General features: G+C 40.6%; 1 protein-coding gene across 1 annotated transcript in view; it reads right to left on the minus strand.

The window, feature by feature from the left end:
* The window catches only part of CBL (Cbl proto-oncogene), a 49253-nt gene that overhangs the window by 21822 nt on the left and 9803 nt on the right, over positions 1–17628 (minus strand). The window contains exons 2-3 of the mRNA XM_083588445.1: positions 16515–16762; positions 898–1044 (exon numbers count right to left, since the gene is read on the minus strand). Of these exons, the coding sequence (XP_083444571.1) occupies positions 898–1044; positions 16515–16762 (395 nt within the window). The remainder of the gene's footprint in view (positions 1–897; positions 1045–16514; positions 16763–17628) is intronic.

Genomic DNA, 17628 nt, shown 5'->3' on the forward strand with positions numbered 1-17628 from the left:
CAGTTAACTGATGGAAGTGGCGTCTGAAGCACTTATATTTGTGTAGTTGCAAGAGAAAAAGATGCGACACAATCTCTGTCTAAACAAGGTCTCTCATGTAAACCAGTTTAATTAGCGGCTTTCAGATGTTAAGCTAGTGGCAAGTTAACTGCAGGGAGGAAAGAGGGAAGCCAATCTATGAGCGAGCATCTTGCTAACCAGCACTTTCCAAGTACCTTTCAGGAGACTGGCAATGCATATTTCATAAACAGACACTCTATTAGAAATGAATGTATGGCCCTGCCTCCCCCCCGGCCCCGTCCAACCACACTTAAATTAATCTCTGCAGACAACCATCTAGAGTTATGACAGCCTCCATCCCTGCATCCAAGGGACATGTTAATTCCCATTCTGCCTAAAGCAGATACAAAAAGACTAATCCAGTGGTACTGTGTCTTACAGAACTAGTGGGAAGTCATGCAATGCCTGGTTCATTTGAGTGATGGGCCTATTTTGCGACTATTCATCATTTTCTTCTGTTCCGTTAAGTGTCACCCTAACATCAATGCAACACTGCATAAGAGCCAGGACCAACATACCAATGACACAGTAAGGCTGAAGGCTGAAACAAACTCTCGGGTGGTGACCCTGTGAGTGGATGGTGGCCACAGTGGGAGCTAGGAGAAGTTCAGGTCGTTCCATCTGTTTCTGGCAGAAAGATCCCTGAAGGCGAGGATTGATAGCCACTCCCGTGAAACCTCCTGTGTGGGCTCCCCCTCGCAGTTCCATCCTATGCTGTTTACAGATGCCAACACCAGCAGAAAGGTGTTTTCTGCAGCTGCTCCACGTTTACACGCCCCCATCGCCAACAGATTTGCTGGAGCCAAAGCAGAAACTTATACTGGAAAGAGTACTTACTTTTCCCCAAAAGCTTTTCTCCAGAACTCTGCTGCATCTGCCTTTGTGATCCGGAATGTGTCTCCCTGGAAGAGTCCACTTGGGAAAATGCCTTTCAGTTCTGCTAGCATATGGCTGAAGATCAGGGACAGTTTTGTAAGGTTGCGCCTGCAGGATCACAAACACAGATCTGTCTTGAAACGTGAAACAAACAGCCAGATGCGGGGTAGAAAAAGGAGCAGAAAGCCGGATTATTGAGTCACATTTTGGAATGCTTCTTCCAACAATGATACATTTGTTGCAATACACTGCACAGCAGTTGTGAAGCTTAGATTTACCTCTCAAGTCCCTTGCAGAAAAGTATGTTATCTACTTTTAGATATGCAATGGAAAGGTGAGAATGATTTAAGCTACACAGGAGGTTTATTACCAAGCTAGAATTCACAAGCCCTTGCTCAATGCTTCATTGTTGTTGTTTTTGGTTACCTTTCTGTTCCATTTTCCGTTAACCTGGATCAGTTCAAGATTTCACAAGAGGAAGTTTTTATAGAGAAAGCACCTTGTGATCCCCAAATCTGAAGGTGGTGAAAGGGGGGAAAAAACAAGGGCATCTGAGGTGAGAGAAAGAGGCTGGCAGAATCAGAAGCAAGGGGAATGAATGGATTGGCACGTAGGGTCCACAATGTATTCCCTTCATGTTGCAGCCAGGACCAGAATTTTGCCAGCTGACTCCTTTACAAGTAAATTCTCACCAAGTTCTAAATTCCTGCCTTGATACCTGAACACAAAAACTTGTCCCTCAAAGAGCACAATGCAACTGTTCCCTTCTGCATATACACTTTTAAAAATGGCTTTCATAGTTTGAAACTGCATATATAAAATAAATCTTTACAATAAAATTAAGGGCTCAAAGAGGGAAGTCTTGGTTCATGGCCAAGGTTTTTATTTTTTTTTTACACCAGGCAGCTTTTCTAAAGAAAAATAAAACTAAAATGCCCCAGAGAAACATGAGGCTTGCTTCCCTTTGCAATGTTTAAAACACACAGAAAACTGCAATATGCAAAGACTGGTTCTTGCAAATTGAAGGAGAGTTCCCACTTTTTAAAATGGAACAACGATAGGAAGACAACTGGAGTCAGCAGCAGCTGAAGGGACATTGCCGCTGCCCCGCGTCTGTCACTGATCTTCAGTGCAGCAGAAGGGGTCTTTCCCTCCCCAACATGCCTAATCTGTTACACCAGACTTCGGCTCACTTCTAATCATATGAGACAGTTTTTTTCTTCAAACCGTTAACTCTTTCGTTATCTTTTTCTGTATCAAAAAGTGAGACAAGGTCAACTAAGTTGCACTGTGTTTTTAACCAATTAGTGCTACATGGGCTGCTAGGAATGTATATTCTTCTTTTATAAGGGGGGGGGGGCAGGGCTCAAACTTGTACTGTGTAACTCCTAAATTTGCACCCGTTGTCATTATTCACCTAATACTTTTTTGGTGGTGGTTGTTTTTAAAACACCTACTACGTTCTTTCAAGGATTACACACACAAAAACTGATGCTGTTTACGACTATTTTCCAGATGTGCAGCTTTGCAAGAGAGAGTTCCCACTCTCTAAATCTGCAATTTTTAAAAATGCCGATCACTACTCACTTCCTCCAAACAAGAAGGTGTTTGTGAATGTTACAAAACAAGAGCAACCATAAAGCGACCTTACAAAGCAATCCTAAATATAGGAAGCTGGCATAAATTAAGCCTATTCCAAATTCTGTTCAGGAGGCTCCTGGCGGCCGGCTGAGATGGCCCAAACCAAGAAAAGAGGAAACAGGCCCTTAAAATAAAGTTTCACCTACAACACTCTTTTTGCCCACATAGGTTCTGCCAGGTTGCCACATTACGTAACTGAGCTGAAAAAAGTTTGGAATAGGTGCAAGTCTCTCCTTGCTCCATCCCTGCCACACCGCAGGAAAGCCCCTTTTGAGGGACTTACACCAGTGTAAACTCTGCTAGCTTAAGTTCCACTGGCTGAGCCCTGGCTGAGCCAGCATAGCCCTGTCTCAGTCAGGCTGAGGGAATTTTGCTGGAATATGCACTGCGGCGCCAGGTTGAGGGAGTTACACCAGTGTAGCACCAGCTAAGCCCAGCCTGAGGTCTGCCTATTCCAAACTTGTTCATCTTGGCAGATCCTGGTAGTATGCGTTGATTATGTTAGCAGTGTTCAGTTAATCTATTGAGCATGCTAGAAGAAGTTAACGAAGCCAAGCCCAATTTCTTAACAAAAGTACAAACGAGTACTTCATTCTCAACTATTCACCTTTAATTTATGCTGCCCTGAACATTTCTATGTTGGCATTACACCTTAAATAAATAGACACCCCAGGTGGCTAACAAAACAAGGAGACAAGAGCAATCACTTAAAAATAGTACAAAAGCCAACCATTTGCAGCATCAGGCAGCTCCCCACTGATTTCTTTCCTTACAAAAACTAGTCAAATCCAGATTTTAAAGATTGGGCTGTAGTGGAATTCTTGAGACAGGTACACTGGCAGATTTTCCAGATGAACTGAAGCTTGTGACAACAGAGTCAAGACCCATGGTTCAAGCGTGGAATTAAGTAAGGAGGAAACCTTTTCTAAGGGCTCATGAACCACTGGAACTCAGGCCTCTCTTCACCAGCCTCATTTGTGCACATCTTGACTGGATCAATGCACTAACCCTCACCATGTCAAAATCTGCTCTAACATGGCAGCTGTGTGCACTATGTCTGCCCATCCATTTCTTGGGCCAAGAATACAATACTGGAGTGAATGGGATAGACACCCTCCTATTTTTAGCATCTTTTTAGCTTCCTTTAGAATGACACTCATTTGAGTCATTACAGGAAAAATGACAGGTCCCCCTCCCCTCCATATCTTGCTCAAGTGAGAATGTGCACTCAAGGACAAGTCAACTATTGTGGCTGCATTGAACATGCTCCCCATTAGTTTTTCATTAGAATAGCTAGAACAGCTCTCATTTTAAAATGAAAAGGAGGTAAGCATGATTTTAGCTTGAACTCTCCTGAGTAGATACTTTTGAGGACGGATGTTTAAAATACTCAAAGGATCACATGTCTCAAAGAACCCACAGACACAAAGATTATTCAGCATCTCAGGCTAATACTGCCTTGCATTAGGATTAGTCAATCAATGTTATGTTATAATTTGATGTTTGGCTTGTTTTGTGTTGGGTTTTTTTTCATGGGATGTAATGTCTTTTTCTTTTCGTTTATAAGCTTTTGTTCTTTCACTTTGTATGTTTTTGGCTATGTTGTTTTTTGTCTAAAAAAGAACTTAATAAAAAGAAGTTTAAAAAAAAGGATTAGGAAAGAGCACTGCATAGGTGGGCTCAAGGTAATAAACTAACAAGACGCTGTAGGAGCACCACAACTTTATTTTAAATACTCAAACACAACAGCTTTGCAAAGTTGTACATATCCAACTCACTGGCAGCTTCTTTAAAGTCTGAATAGGAAATGTGATTTCTTGCCTCACTGGACTTTGCCGATGGAAAATGTTTTTCCAGGAAACTGAAGTTATAACTGAGCAACACAATTAGCCGAGCTAACTTTTTAACAGCTGCTCTCAGGTGCTTAAGCAGCATAAATTTAAAGACTATTTGCAAGTATAAACGAGGACATAAAATTACAACGTTCACAAGCCTGAGGGAAAGCTAAAACCCTGAATGACTATTTTATGTGCCTGTGGTTGGCAGGCAAGGCATGAACACATTTGCAAAGGGAACCATTCAGGGCTTGAGATCCAGAATCCACCTGGCAATGAACGAGAGCTGTGGCTTAACTGGGAATATAGTACGCTTGAAAGAAAACAAAAACCCACATCGTTTAATTTTACACATGAAAGTCGGTTAACAAGGTAAACACCATTTGCTGTCCTTCAAGCCATCAGGTGATACACAGGAAGGACACAGAAGCTTCAGGCCTGCACCTGCTACTGAAAAGCACCCATTAAAACCACTTCTGTTTCACTTAGAGGAGATCAAGCAACAGTCATCCAAAATGGTAGCATGGTGGTGGGAACACAGACTTGCTAGTAAACACTAGGAGCATCTGGTTACTCAAGTCTTATCTTGCAATTTTGGGTAGATCTGGCACAATGTGTGGAAGACCACTGAAAGCAGAAGTTCCCAGCTCTCCCAAGTGACTCACACCTGCCACTTTAGTTAGACACCATCCCATGAATGAAGCTTTACAAATGTGCCTGCTTACTAGTTATTAGTTATTATTTACTAAACTTGCTCTTACTGTATGTTTAATAATGCATTTTACTGTTTAGGTTCATATGCTACATTTCTATCCTGAAAGTTATTACTACTACTACCACCACCACCAACAACAACAACACTCTAATGGAATTTCCTCACTTTGAAACAATACCAAATTTGGCCTGATTAATCAGAGGGTCTGACTTAAAATTGTTACTTTAGTTTCTGGAAAAGAAAAGAAAGAACAACTGATCTGGCATCAGCCACCATAATGAGAGCAGCAGCAACAAGTTTGTGGCAGCATTTAATTTGTAAAGATGTTTTTAAGGAAAATCCTGCTTGCAAAGGCATCAGATGCAACAGCATATGGAAGAAGCGCTCAGCACATGCCAGGCATCATTATGCATACTCTACTAAGAAACATTTGTCTAGAATTAATGGTGTCTTGGATGTTGTGGCCACAGCTGTAGCCCAGAAACAGCCGTTCTTTAGCATATATTGGCGTTTACCAGCATTTAACAAGAGCCTCTGTATTTAAATCTACTGTAACACAGGGTGTGTTAAATGTTTTTCTGTTTCATTTCCATTGTCAGGTTAAAAGCAGTGCTTTCAGGGAACAGAAGTCCTTCCTGAAAGAAGTGTTAATTGTAAGTTAGTTTCCCTTTTTACAAACCTGTGCACCAATATTATTTCTCCCATCTGCTTTCTGCTTAACAATTCTCCATTTTCTTCTTACTACACCCTCTTCTGGGATCAGTCACACAGGCAACTCCAGCCAATCAGGGATTGTGTCATGTCACTATGCAGCCAATCAGATTTGGCTAAGTGATAACCTTGCTAAAAGCAAATAAAGAATTGAGAGCAAGACCAATGTTTCCTGAACAGGCAATCACTTTGAACACTGATATAGCTGTTGAAAAATTAATTACTTAGCGATGGGACAAGTCCTTTTAATTCAGTCCTACTATTAAGTGAGTTTCTCAGAACTTAAGAAACTGGAGATAGGATCACCTTTCCACTCCAGCTTTACACGGTTTCCAGTTTCACTAAACATAAGCATCCACAACCTCTTGTAGCCAAAGTAGTTCAATCAGATAACAGATTTCAAAATTAGACAAGCCATGCAAGATCCAGTTTTGAAGACACTGAACGGATATTGTCCTCGGTTCTCTCCCTCCCCTGTGCTGTGGTTGTACTACTTCCTTCCCCCCTTCATTACTGTTTTGGCTCCATATGTCTTGCAGGAAGTCAACAGGTCAACCAAGTACTTCCAGTCCTGCCGAAACCTTCACAGCAGCCTCTCAATGGGCCCCCACTTCCCCCAGTTCAGCTTTCTGAACCTGCTCCCCTCTGACCTGCAGTAGGCTGTTCCTTTCCTGTTTCCTGTTTGCTGGATAAAAGCATTCTTCCACAGTAAGCGTTTGTCTTGCAGAAGACAGCAAACCACATTTTAACCCCTTATGACTTTCTTTGCACCAGTAAGATAATCAGACAATTCCACATGCCCAACCAGTACCTGCTGTACTTGGAAAAAACCCTACTGGGGTTGCTAGAATAATTTCAAGAGCAAACTAACAAAACTAGTATAATTCATATTCACTAGAAAGTCTGACTTATGCTGCTACCCATTAGCACAAGACTGACTTTTGATACCTTAAACAAAATTAAGCACCAACCCAACAACTACAATAAAAGCAAGCAGAGGGTAAATGTGGAATTTAGCAGTGGGAACAGGATTCAGCATTCTTTGAATCTTGGGTTTCATTTTTAGGGGGGAAGGATCCGAAGAGGCTTAGAAGCACAGGAGTACTGGGAAATGGGAGAGAACTTGATTCCGTTTTCATACCAACACAGTATCATCAATTCACCCTTCCCAAACCAAAACACAAAGGATTCTTCAAAATTTGCACTTCTTAGAATTTTGTGATTCAATTCTCCAGCCAAGAAGAATGCATTTAATTCTCTATCAGTGAAAACAATGGGAAAAACTGCACTACATCAGAGGAGATGCTAACAGAAATGTGTATGCTTGGCAAAACTGTATCCAAAAATTCACATATTAGGAGATATGCACATATGAATTTTGTGCAACTTTTAAAAGTTGCAAATTGATGAGGAAATGGAGCAAACTGAAGGCTGGAAAAAAGAGGAACTGAGAGAAACCAAAACTGACAGATTCATCCATCCCTTGTGATCAGTAACTTGTGCTTTAATGACCTGCATATCATACTTCATTTCTATGGCAGAAGTAAAAGTATGCAAATGAAAAGTGAAAATTTGCATAATTTGCATAATTTATTCAACCTACAAAATCCACCCCTTCTGGGCATATAGCTATTTTAAGCAGGAAGTATATAAATTCCAATGTAAAAATAAGCTACATACCACACAGATAATTAGAGAGTCCAAAATAAGGTTATTGTCTATGCATCACTTCCTGATACAGGTCTCTATAATTAATTAGATTTATGATGGTCAGAATCCTACAGTGTTGCTTTAAGCATGCAGAGAAGAGTTAATATACTTTGCACATTTAGCAGAAGCTCCAGCAGGGAGCTCATTTTACACGTAGCAATTTTCAAACTAACATTAGAATTAAGCATGTAATTACTGTTCTAGTCTTGGCCCTAAAATAATGTACTTACAATTTCTTATAATTAGAAAATTCTAGCCAAAAATGTGAATGGTAATGTAATTAAGCAGAAAAACAGTTTGGAGACATATTGATCCTACAATTGACAAGTCTGCAGAAAGGTTACAAAAAGTACACCATCCATTTCCTCTATGCACACATAGTAAGAAGAAATACTGGGAATGCCTAATTTTCTACAAACACTAATTTTATGAATAGATTTAAAGGCACAAGACACCTGGAAATACAAATATCCCCTATAAAAATAACAACCCTGCTTCCTTATTTACATTTTGTGAGGAAGACTAAAAATGTACCTAGGGACACCTTGTGCAAGCAAGTTGTTCTCTTCAAGCACTGTTTATTCAAAATGTCTAACATTAAAATTGATGGTGGAAAAATCAGAATGTTTCTCCCTTAGAAGATACATATTCTCATTAGAGACCTGCTCTATTACTGTATTAACTTTTAACAAGCATATTGCTTTTCTTAAGTAACTCAGATGTTCTGTATCAGGGAAGCTTTCTTCACAGGTTGATGAAGGGAAGATACAAGATGTTTGCAAGTTAAAACCAACTTTTTCCAACTGAGGAAGAAAACGTATTTTACAACTTACTAGAAAGATTCTGGGTCTCTCAAAGTGATGTGCACTCTGAGACACCCTGAGCCTTACTAGCAAGATGTAAAATTTGTTCTCTCCCCATTTGGAAAATGTAGGTTTTAGGGAAGGAGGTCAGCAGCAAGACGGGATGAAAATCTAGCAATGGACACCATCTCAAGCTGAGCACAGCCGTCTCTTCTGCTGTGGCCAGCCAGGCTTTCATCAACGATGGGGCAAGAAGCAAGCAGCAACCCAGACACCTTCTCTGAGGCACGAGGAACTGGAGGGCTGCTATAAAACTTCATGGGGAAAGCCTGACTGGCTGCAATGGTGGGGAGCTGGGGAAGCTGGTTTGGTTGGACTCTCAATGTTGGTGGTTGGACTCCCCTCCCCCCTTTCTGGCAGCCCACTTTGCTAAAACCAACTTTTCCCAAAAGAGGGCAATAACATATTTTACATCTTACTAGGAAGGCTTGGAGTCTCTCAAAGTGCACATCTCAGGCCTACTAGAATCAATGAAAGCAAAGAGGTTGATCATTATACTAAGACAAGGCAGTGTAGCCATAGCTGTATAGAAATGAGGAGTCCAGAACTGCAGATTGGTTGTCCAGAATCAGTCAAGTTAACTATCATAGTCCTCCCAATTCCCACCTCTGTGTTTTTCCCCATCATAACAACTTCTGGCTGAATCTAACAACAACAACAAAAAACACACCTTTAGTTGCAGGGAGAAGAAATGGAAGCCAAATATTGCATTCTCAAGCACTCAAAAAAAACACAATGCACAAATAATGCTACATATTTATAACTTTGGATAAAGAGAAGCATGCACCTCAAGGTAAGAACAGTTACACTCAGAAAGCACCCTTATACTTCTCTGGGTGCTGTAAATAGTGCTAACATGTGATGTTTCCTCACAATGTCATGTGCTTACTCTCACTGCATCAGTAGCTTAAAGACAGACTGGTACAGTAAACATGGTCCAAAGGTTATGTCTGCCTTTGGAAAGAAAACTCGTCTATGCAGAAAAATTAGATTATATGGATATTAGGTCTCATGACAAAGAATCATTTCAAGAGTCAATTCAGCGAGCTTTGCTCCCAAATGTTCACTGGAGACTTCCCTAACAAATGCCACACACTCATCAAGAAACAGAATAGGCTTAGTTTCAGCTGTTCTGAAGGCTACTATTTCACTTCAGAGACGCCCTTAGTCCCCAGACCTTTAGTGGGTGTTGTGTTTGCTTGTTTTTGCACTAGAAGGTTGCAGTAATTTCTGAGTACAGTGATACCTCGGTTTTCGAACGTAATCCGTTCCGGAAGACCGTTTGAGTTCTGAAACATTCGAAAACCGAAAACTCAATGGCCGACAGATAGGCCTCAGGATCTTGCACTCAGTGGAAGCCGCATGGCATGTTTGATTTCCAAGGCGTATTTGAAAACCGAAGCATTTACTTCTGGGTTTACAGCGTTTGAAAACCAAAATGTTCGTCAATGGAGACGTTCGAAAACCGAAGTACCACTGTACTGATTCTACTCTAACACAGGAGCAGATGAGTATCAAAGCTCAGAGCCAAAAGTGACTGCATGCACATGCACATGGGGGGTTGTGCAGGAAATGCACTCTATATGGGGCTGCTCTGGAAAAAACTTCACATGCTTCTTCTGGTACAGAAGGCAGCAACCCATCTCCCCAAAGAAATGGACCACCACCAAAGCACGCTGCACCAGTGCTCTGATGTCTCTATTCACTCTCTTTTCTCTGGACACATTTAATAAATAATGATGATGATGATGATGATGATGATGGTGATGATGATGTATTGTTTATACCCCGCCCATCTGGCTGGGTTTCCCCAGCCACTCTGGGCAGCTCCCAACCGAATATTAAAAACAGCATTTTAAGATTCTTGTACTAACCCATAAAGCCCTGAAGGGCTTAGGCCAAACATTCTGTAATAACCATGTCCTCTTGTTACAAGCTCATACATTTTATTCTCCTTTGAGGGGAAGAGGTGGCATGGCAGTGCTTCGGATACCAACCCAAAGTGGGATGGGTTAGGTTACAGACCTAACTTACAAAAATGTAAATGAAAAGCAGTTAGTTGGAGCTTCTTATTTTCTTGTTATCCTGAGCCACTGCTGCAACTGTGTCTTTGCCATTTTGTTCTCTCTAAAGTCATTAAAGCTCATGTTCAAACAAATGTACGGAGCTTTGGGGCGGGGGGAAGCACTAAAAGAATATCTCTGGCCTCACGAAAGAGCCCAAATGCTGCATGTAGGCCATGTGTTTTCCACCTCTGATCTAACATGTCAGACCCATTGAGGCCGATGAATGATTGCACCGAGTCCCTGTAACAGGACGATATTCCATGTAAGCAACAACTGCCCTGCTGCTATTAGTTTTTACTCTGACCCTTGCAAAGAAGTGCTGAATAGTCATGCTTAAACATCCTATGTCAACATTTATAAGATTTGTGCAGCTTCAGAGCCTTTCACAGAGTAATCAGTTTTTAAAAATAGATATACAACGGAACTACTTTCAAGTAAACTTTCAACACAGGAAGCGATTGAAATTCCACTTCACTCTCACTGATAGCGGCATAAGTCACCTTCCAGAGAACTGCAGGGCAAACTGATACACAAAATGAAGTGCCCACTGTCTTTTGCTTAGTAGGAGACTCATCCAGACAGATTTTAGAGCCATCAAATTACATGTCCATCATGACAGTCTGCAGCCAGTCAGCTAGCATTGCATTGATTCTGTGGACTGATTCGCCAAGGAACCAGCATGAAACAGGAAGTCGACATAATTAGATGCTGTAAACCCACTATCAGAAAAAATCAACAGTTGAGCTGGACACAGCCTCTAACATTTTTACCTTAAAAGTCTTTGTGGATCCCTTCAGTGTTCAACTGCAAATATTTTATTTTATTTTTCTAATTTTTAAGAAATAAGAAGCTGGCACTAGAAAAAACATAGAAAGGTACTAGGTAAGCCTCTTTGGAGCAGCTATTCCAAAGCTAAGATCCCACTACCAAAAACTATCCCTAGTAGACATTCACTTCATTTCCCTGGGTGGGGCACCAGGAGCAGGTCCTCTAAACGGGACCTTAAAGTTCAGTTAGAAAGGAAGAAGAGTATCTTTTTTGTGTAACCTGGTCTCAAGCCATTAAGACAGAGGTAGGGAACCATTAACCCTCCTGATGTTGCTTGACTCCAACTCCCACAAGTCCCATGGCCGGGGATGATGGGAGTTGTAGTCCAACAACACCTGGAGGGTCAAAGTTTCCTCACCTGTGTGTTAAGCACTTTAAAGATTAAGACTAGAGTTTTAAAACTAAGTGCCAGAATGGGAGCCAGCACAGAAGACAAAGCACTGGCACAATTTGGTTGAAACACCCAGCCCCAGTTATTAATCTTGTGGCCCCGTTTTGGACCTACTGTAGTTTCCAGACCGTTTTTAAAGGCAGGCCCACAAACAACATATTGCAGTAGTCGTGTCCTTACAACAACTTAGTAAAGTTAGTCAATATTATTATCCCCTATGTTACAAATGGGGAGGAGCAAGGCTGAGAGAAAGTGGCTTGCCCTAAGGCCATCACATCAGTTCATGGCAGAAACTACATTCAAACCAGGACCTTTCCTGATCTATCGCTCAGTTTCCTGGTCACTAATGCCAATTAATGATTAATCATCATAATCATATTAGTTGTATAACTGATTATGAGTTCTGTATTTGGATGGCAGCTGCAGCTATTTAACACACAAAGCATGCTGGAATTTGCCTAGTTACATTTGGATCCTGTTTCAAGTTCACTGGTCTGACATAAAGCAATTGTGCAATCTTTCAACGCCACATCTCCTTAGTGCCTTTCTATCAGACACCAAAATTTAATACAAAAGGCTACAATCTATATTAAATTATACTTCCAGCAAAGCAAAACAAGATTATGGGTTTTCTAATCTTTTGAAACTGTTTGGAAATGCGTGAAGCATTAAGTGCTAAAATGAGATTTATGAGGAGAATATTTTAATGAATAAACAGCACTGCAAAACCTGAAATTGTTAATTCATTGAGATGAAGTTCTGATAACAGATGCAAACCAGAATTTGAGACTCTCTTATTCAAATTCTCACATATCCAAACCTAGTTATGCAAGGAAAAGCAGCTTCTGGATTGGGATCAGTATATTCACACTTGTTATATCAACATTAGAATTACCTTGATATGGGATTCCTATAAGAAAAATGGAAAGGGGAAAGTGGCTTCCACCACTAGCACTAAAGTAGATGAAGGTAGACATATTCAGCACCAAGGACTGTACCATGGACTAGAAGTTGTTACCCTCAGAAATGCATACTTTAAATAATCCCTTTAATGACTATTGGAAATTGTGGTAAGCTGAATTTGAGATCCTTTTAACTTGCATGCATTGCTATTTTACCACATTTTCAAACTTTCCATGAAACCATTAGGACTCAGAAGTTTAGAAATGAAAGCTTGGGGTCCCAGGATTTGTTACAGGAACCTGGGTGTGTTTGCCCATCCCAGTGGACCTAATTAAAGATCAACATCTAAGCACATTTTCTTCATGGCAATGGGGTCTCTTTAGGCAGCAAGCAGTTCACGTTCTTATGTAGCAACCTGGCAGTCAAGACTCTTTTTTTTTTATAGGCAGCTTTTGAATTTTCTCTAAGATACTCTAATTGAAATGCAGAAGTAGGCTTCACAAGTTTTCCACATTCTGAAGTGCAAGTTTCATTCGAAGGAAGTGACAGGGGACTCTTTCACAACAGGCTTTGATAGGCTGCCTCAACAATGTGTTCTAGTGTTTTCCTAACACAGCTTCTCACTTTAAGAGACAAAATTATCAGTACAGAATTTGTTTTAGTACTTTGGGGGTTTTAGTGCTGTATAAGCAGTTTATAACTATAGCCAGTTTGATTTCAAAATCAACATTTCAAAAAACAAACCTCTTAGTAGTATCAGTTTCCTTCCTGGGTAAGGCTGCGCACAATTTATACACAGAAGAGATATTAAGTATCTGCAGCTTTTTCCTGTATGGATTTGTTCCTCTATGCCCTAGAGCTGATGACGAACACAAAATCTTGCTGAGACAGCAACCCCACAAGTCTGGCTGCAAGGAGAGACAACAAATGTTCCAAGCTCAACACCTTGGCTGCCATTAGAATTTTACTGCAACCTCTCTATATAGGACAGGACATACAATTCCCATAAAGGGGGAAGGGTTGATTTAAGAATTCAGGGATATTATAACATGCTACAGCACTTAAACCACATAACATGTTGTCCTTGACTTCATCTTTGTCAGTCAGTCAGATAATTATATATGAATTTTTGCACCTCAATTCCTCTGGCGCTGACGGTGGACTAAAATGTACAGCACATCTTTTGAGGCAAGCAATACTCAAATATGACGGCTTCCATGAAAGATAACAAATCCAAATGTATTCCAGAAGATAATCTGTGGCTGAAACTGGCAGCTCCATACACACCCGGGTCAATCTTGAGCTACTGATATCCCACACACACTAGATGCCCCCCTCCATTCACTTTTCAGTCTTTGGCTTAGTAAGGAAGTGGGAGCTTTGAGGTTGCAGGATACCACTTAAGAATGCAGACATGGTGAATGTCGCACAGTATTAATTTGATCACACAAATACAGCAACAACAAAGGATTCCTCCCACTGCCCTCCCACTGCATCTGCTCAGTGCTGTTCAAGGTGGTAAAAAACTCAATGAACCCAAGACCACAGCACCTAGTTCAGTGTGACATGCCTACATAATAGATAAAAGCCATGGCTCATAATGATGTGAACTTTAAATAGATGTATAAATTGGAGTTGTTTTGTATGACATCTCTAAAGGCCTCTAAGCAACACACTGTTGCACGTGCGTAAGATATCAAATTTCAGCACAAGTCAACTGCCATTACCACTGAATGTCTTGACATGAGTATTATCACAGCAAGTTAACAGAAAGAGCTACGAGTCTAGGAAAAACACACATAATTAACGTGCATGCATAGGAGCATGCAGAGCACCCAAGTCTGTTTTCCGTTTTAACCACAGTAGCGGATGCTTTTTGAACAGTGAATTCTGGGGCAGTAGACAAATGAGAAGTGTAACTTTCACCGTGGCAATAGTTAAGTGCTGACTTTACTGTCTAGAATCCAGAGTTTAACCTATCATCTCTCCCTCCCTCTCACACACAAAACTTCAATAGAGATCTTAAAAATAATTCACAGAGTTTTGACACACTGTTATCCACTAGAAAATTACCAGCTTTCTCTTTGGAACTGGAAGGTGTTTTTAATGATGCACTAATGTCAGGAGGTAATTTTTAGAATGCAGCTTGGCCTACCAAATTGCTTTGTACATATACAGACTCTCCTCCTCCCACACACTTTCTAGCCACAATCTGCCTCGACAGGCAGCTCCTACACCTCAAACTCCTCTTCTCCTTTTGAAGCTTGCACCTCCCATAACTCTTAAAGACAGATCTAAGACTGCCCTTCTTCCTCAAAAGGGGAGGAGAGGGGAGAGGAGGGAATGCTTTTTACTTATGTCATGGGGAACTTGCCCGGAAAGGCAGCATATAAATACGGGGGGGGGGGGGAATAAAATGAAAGCTTCCAATTACAACACACAATACACACACAACCTCCCTGAGACACCTACATTAGATGATGGGTCTCATAGGCACAGAGCTCAAGTGCATATTTTCTGCATTTTACCTTTGCTATGCAAACTTGCTTTACTATGGTTTGCTCTCATTTGCCAATAATATTTGAACTGAATCAGGTTTACGTTGTCCAGTAAATGCTCACACCACCCACACCAACACTCCCCCAGCCTCCTGAAGTCAGTGTTCATTACACAACCCGTAACATGCAAAACTACTCAGCAAATACACAAGGGGAAATGCAACCCTATCAGTTTGACAAACAAAACAAAATGCTGACCTGAACAGAACCACACATAATTCCAGATGCTCCTATAGTTTTGACACTGCTTATGTCTTTCAGAGATTGGTAAAGGAGCATGATTTGTCCTGGCCTTGACGCAAATGTTAAAGCTAAAACCATAAAGTAAGCATAAAGTAAGGGACAATCACCTCTCTGCTTCTTTAGCTACATGATTGGAGCTGGGGGAATAACAGATTTCAAACAATGTGGAAACAAGCCCTTGCTCCATGCCTGCAACTTGGAGCACTCGGTGCCCAAAACAAAGCCCAGGGTTTCTCCACGCCATGAAGATTGTCTCCTCCTGCTGCTGCAATGTCAAGGCTGGGAAGCAGCTTAGGGTTGGTCACACAGAGATAGTTTGCCACCATGCCACTCAGACCAGAGCACTCATCCACCATGTTGAACAAGTTGTAATAGACCCTTATCTCAAACCGCAAAGCTAAATACTTCTCTTTTCTCCCCCATCCCCTTTTTCCCCAGCTTGTTAAAATTAGCAGTGAAATATCACTGAAGAATATGTTGGATAGCTAAGCTTAGCAATACAATTCTTATTCTGGTTTCGGACTTGGCTATTTGAAGGATCATCTACACCCATACAAATCTGACCAGGTCTTAACATCTGCCTGAGTCCCTCCTTGCAGGCTCATCATCAGGATCCATTGACTAATGGGCAACAGCAGCCCTGTATCTTTGGAGTATATATAATTGTTTTTTCACTCAATATTATCCGTATGATAATACCAACATACTTTACTTGGTTTTTGCAAAACTTGCTGATATTATGTGTAAAATACTATGAATGCTAAAGCAAAACATTAGCCATGTATATAACATAAATTCTCCAGTGCGTTAACAGGCTTGTGAGCTACATGCATCTGTCATGAATATTAACTGCATCTCCAGACCTTCTCTACTTCCACCTACAGTTCTTAATAATTATTTGAAATTATACCATCGATTTCACCAACAAGGCATCACACAAAATAGCAAGCCCAACTTACAGTCAAGAACTTCCAGAGAAACATTATGTTCTGAAAGAAACCATAAGAGTTCATAAGAGCCCAAGAACCACTGAAATAAGAAGAGTTTCAAGAGTGCTCTCCAACGACCCACTTGGATTTTAATACTACAAGCGATTAAGAACACAAAACGTTACCTAGGTTGGGAATTCTCCTCATACATTCTCTCTTTTCCTTCTTTAAAGAGGCTGATGGTCTGTTTTGTCTTTTTCATCAGGTTTTCCATGAACACCCTGAAGTATTCATTCTCTCCTAGAGTATCCATCTTCCCCTCATAGCGTGACAGGATGGTTCGCAGATGCTGATAAGTGTCAGGAAGCAGGTCTAGAATGTAGGGTGGACTGTTTTTTAGTGCCAACTTGGGATTCTGACACAAACGCACAACCTAGAAATAAAGAATGAACAAGGATATGAAATGTAAGATTCTAGCTTAACTAGTGCCACCATGTTTGCAAATGCAATAAATGGATTTACAACCAAGATGTCAACATGCTTAACTGAATTCCCAGAAACTCAATATTCATTATGAAAGCCGCAACCTACAATGTGATTCATTTTTATTTGCAAGTTGCAACACTACAGAAGGTTATATTCAAACCATGCAAAATATTGAGCCTGGAACATGAGACAAGAAGTAGGTTTAAGAGGTCTAGCTTTAATGTTATTTTCTGCTAATCTAAAAAGATTGTTTAAGCTACAATCAAAACAATGAAATTCAGTGTGAATAAAAATGGACGTTGTTAACTTAAAATATCAGATTAAAATTTAAGATTTCTCTGTTTCATTATAAATACTAATTTTACATTAAAGAACAACTTGGTTACTATTAATCTCAATAAAAGCACGGTAACTACAGTTAATAAACTACTTCACATGAAAAATGTGAGGCTGCGATTTGTGGATTTCCCCTCCACTATCATCCTCTGCCAAAGACAGGAGTTGGTTGAAAATGGAAGCAAATGATTCAGATCTCCTAGCAGCAGTGCTGGAGTGGGGAACACAGGCCAACTATGGTTCAGCAATATGTGCAACCTAGACCAATCTCTCAACTGAATCAATATCCTCTACCAGACACAGGAACTTAAGGGAGGCATTGCTGTGTAAATGAATAATCAATCTGATCATAAACATTTTCATTCTCACCTAATAAAAATAGTTACTGAGCAAACTGAAGCAGTCTATCAGACTTCGCTTTTATCTCTCCATCACGGGCATCTCATTTTTGTTTGCTTCTTAAATAGTGATGAAAGA

The sequence above is a fragment of the Podarcis filfolensis genome (assembly GCF_964270895.1).
Source record: "Podarcis filfolensis genome assembly, chromosome: 15".
In the NCBI taxonomy this organism is placed as follows: Eukaryota; Metazoa; Chordata; class Lepidosauria; order Squamata; family Lacertidae; genus Podarcis; species Podarcis filfolensis.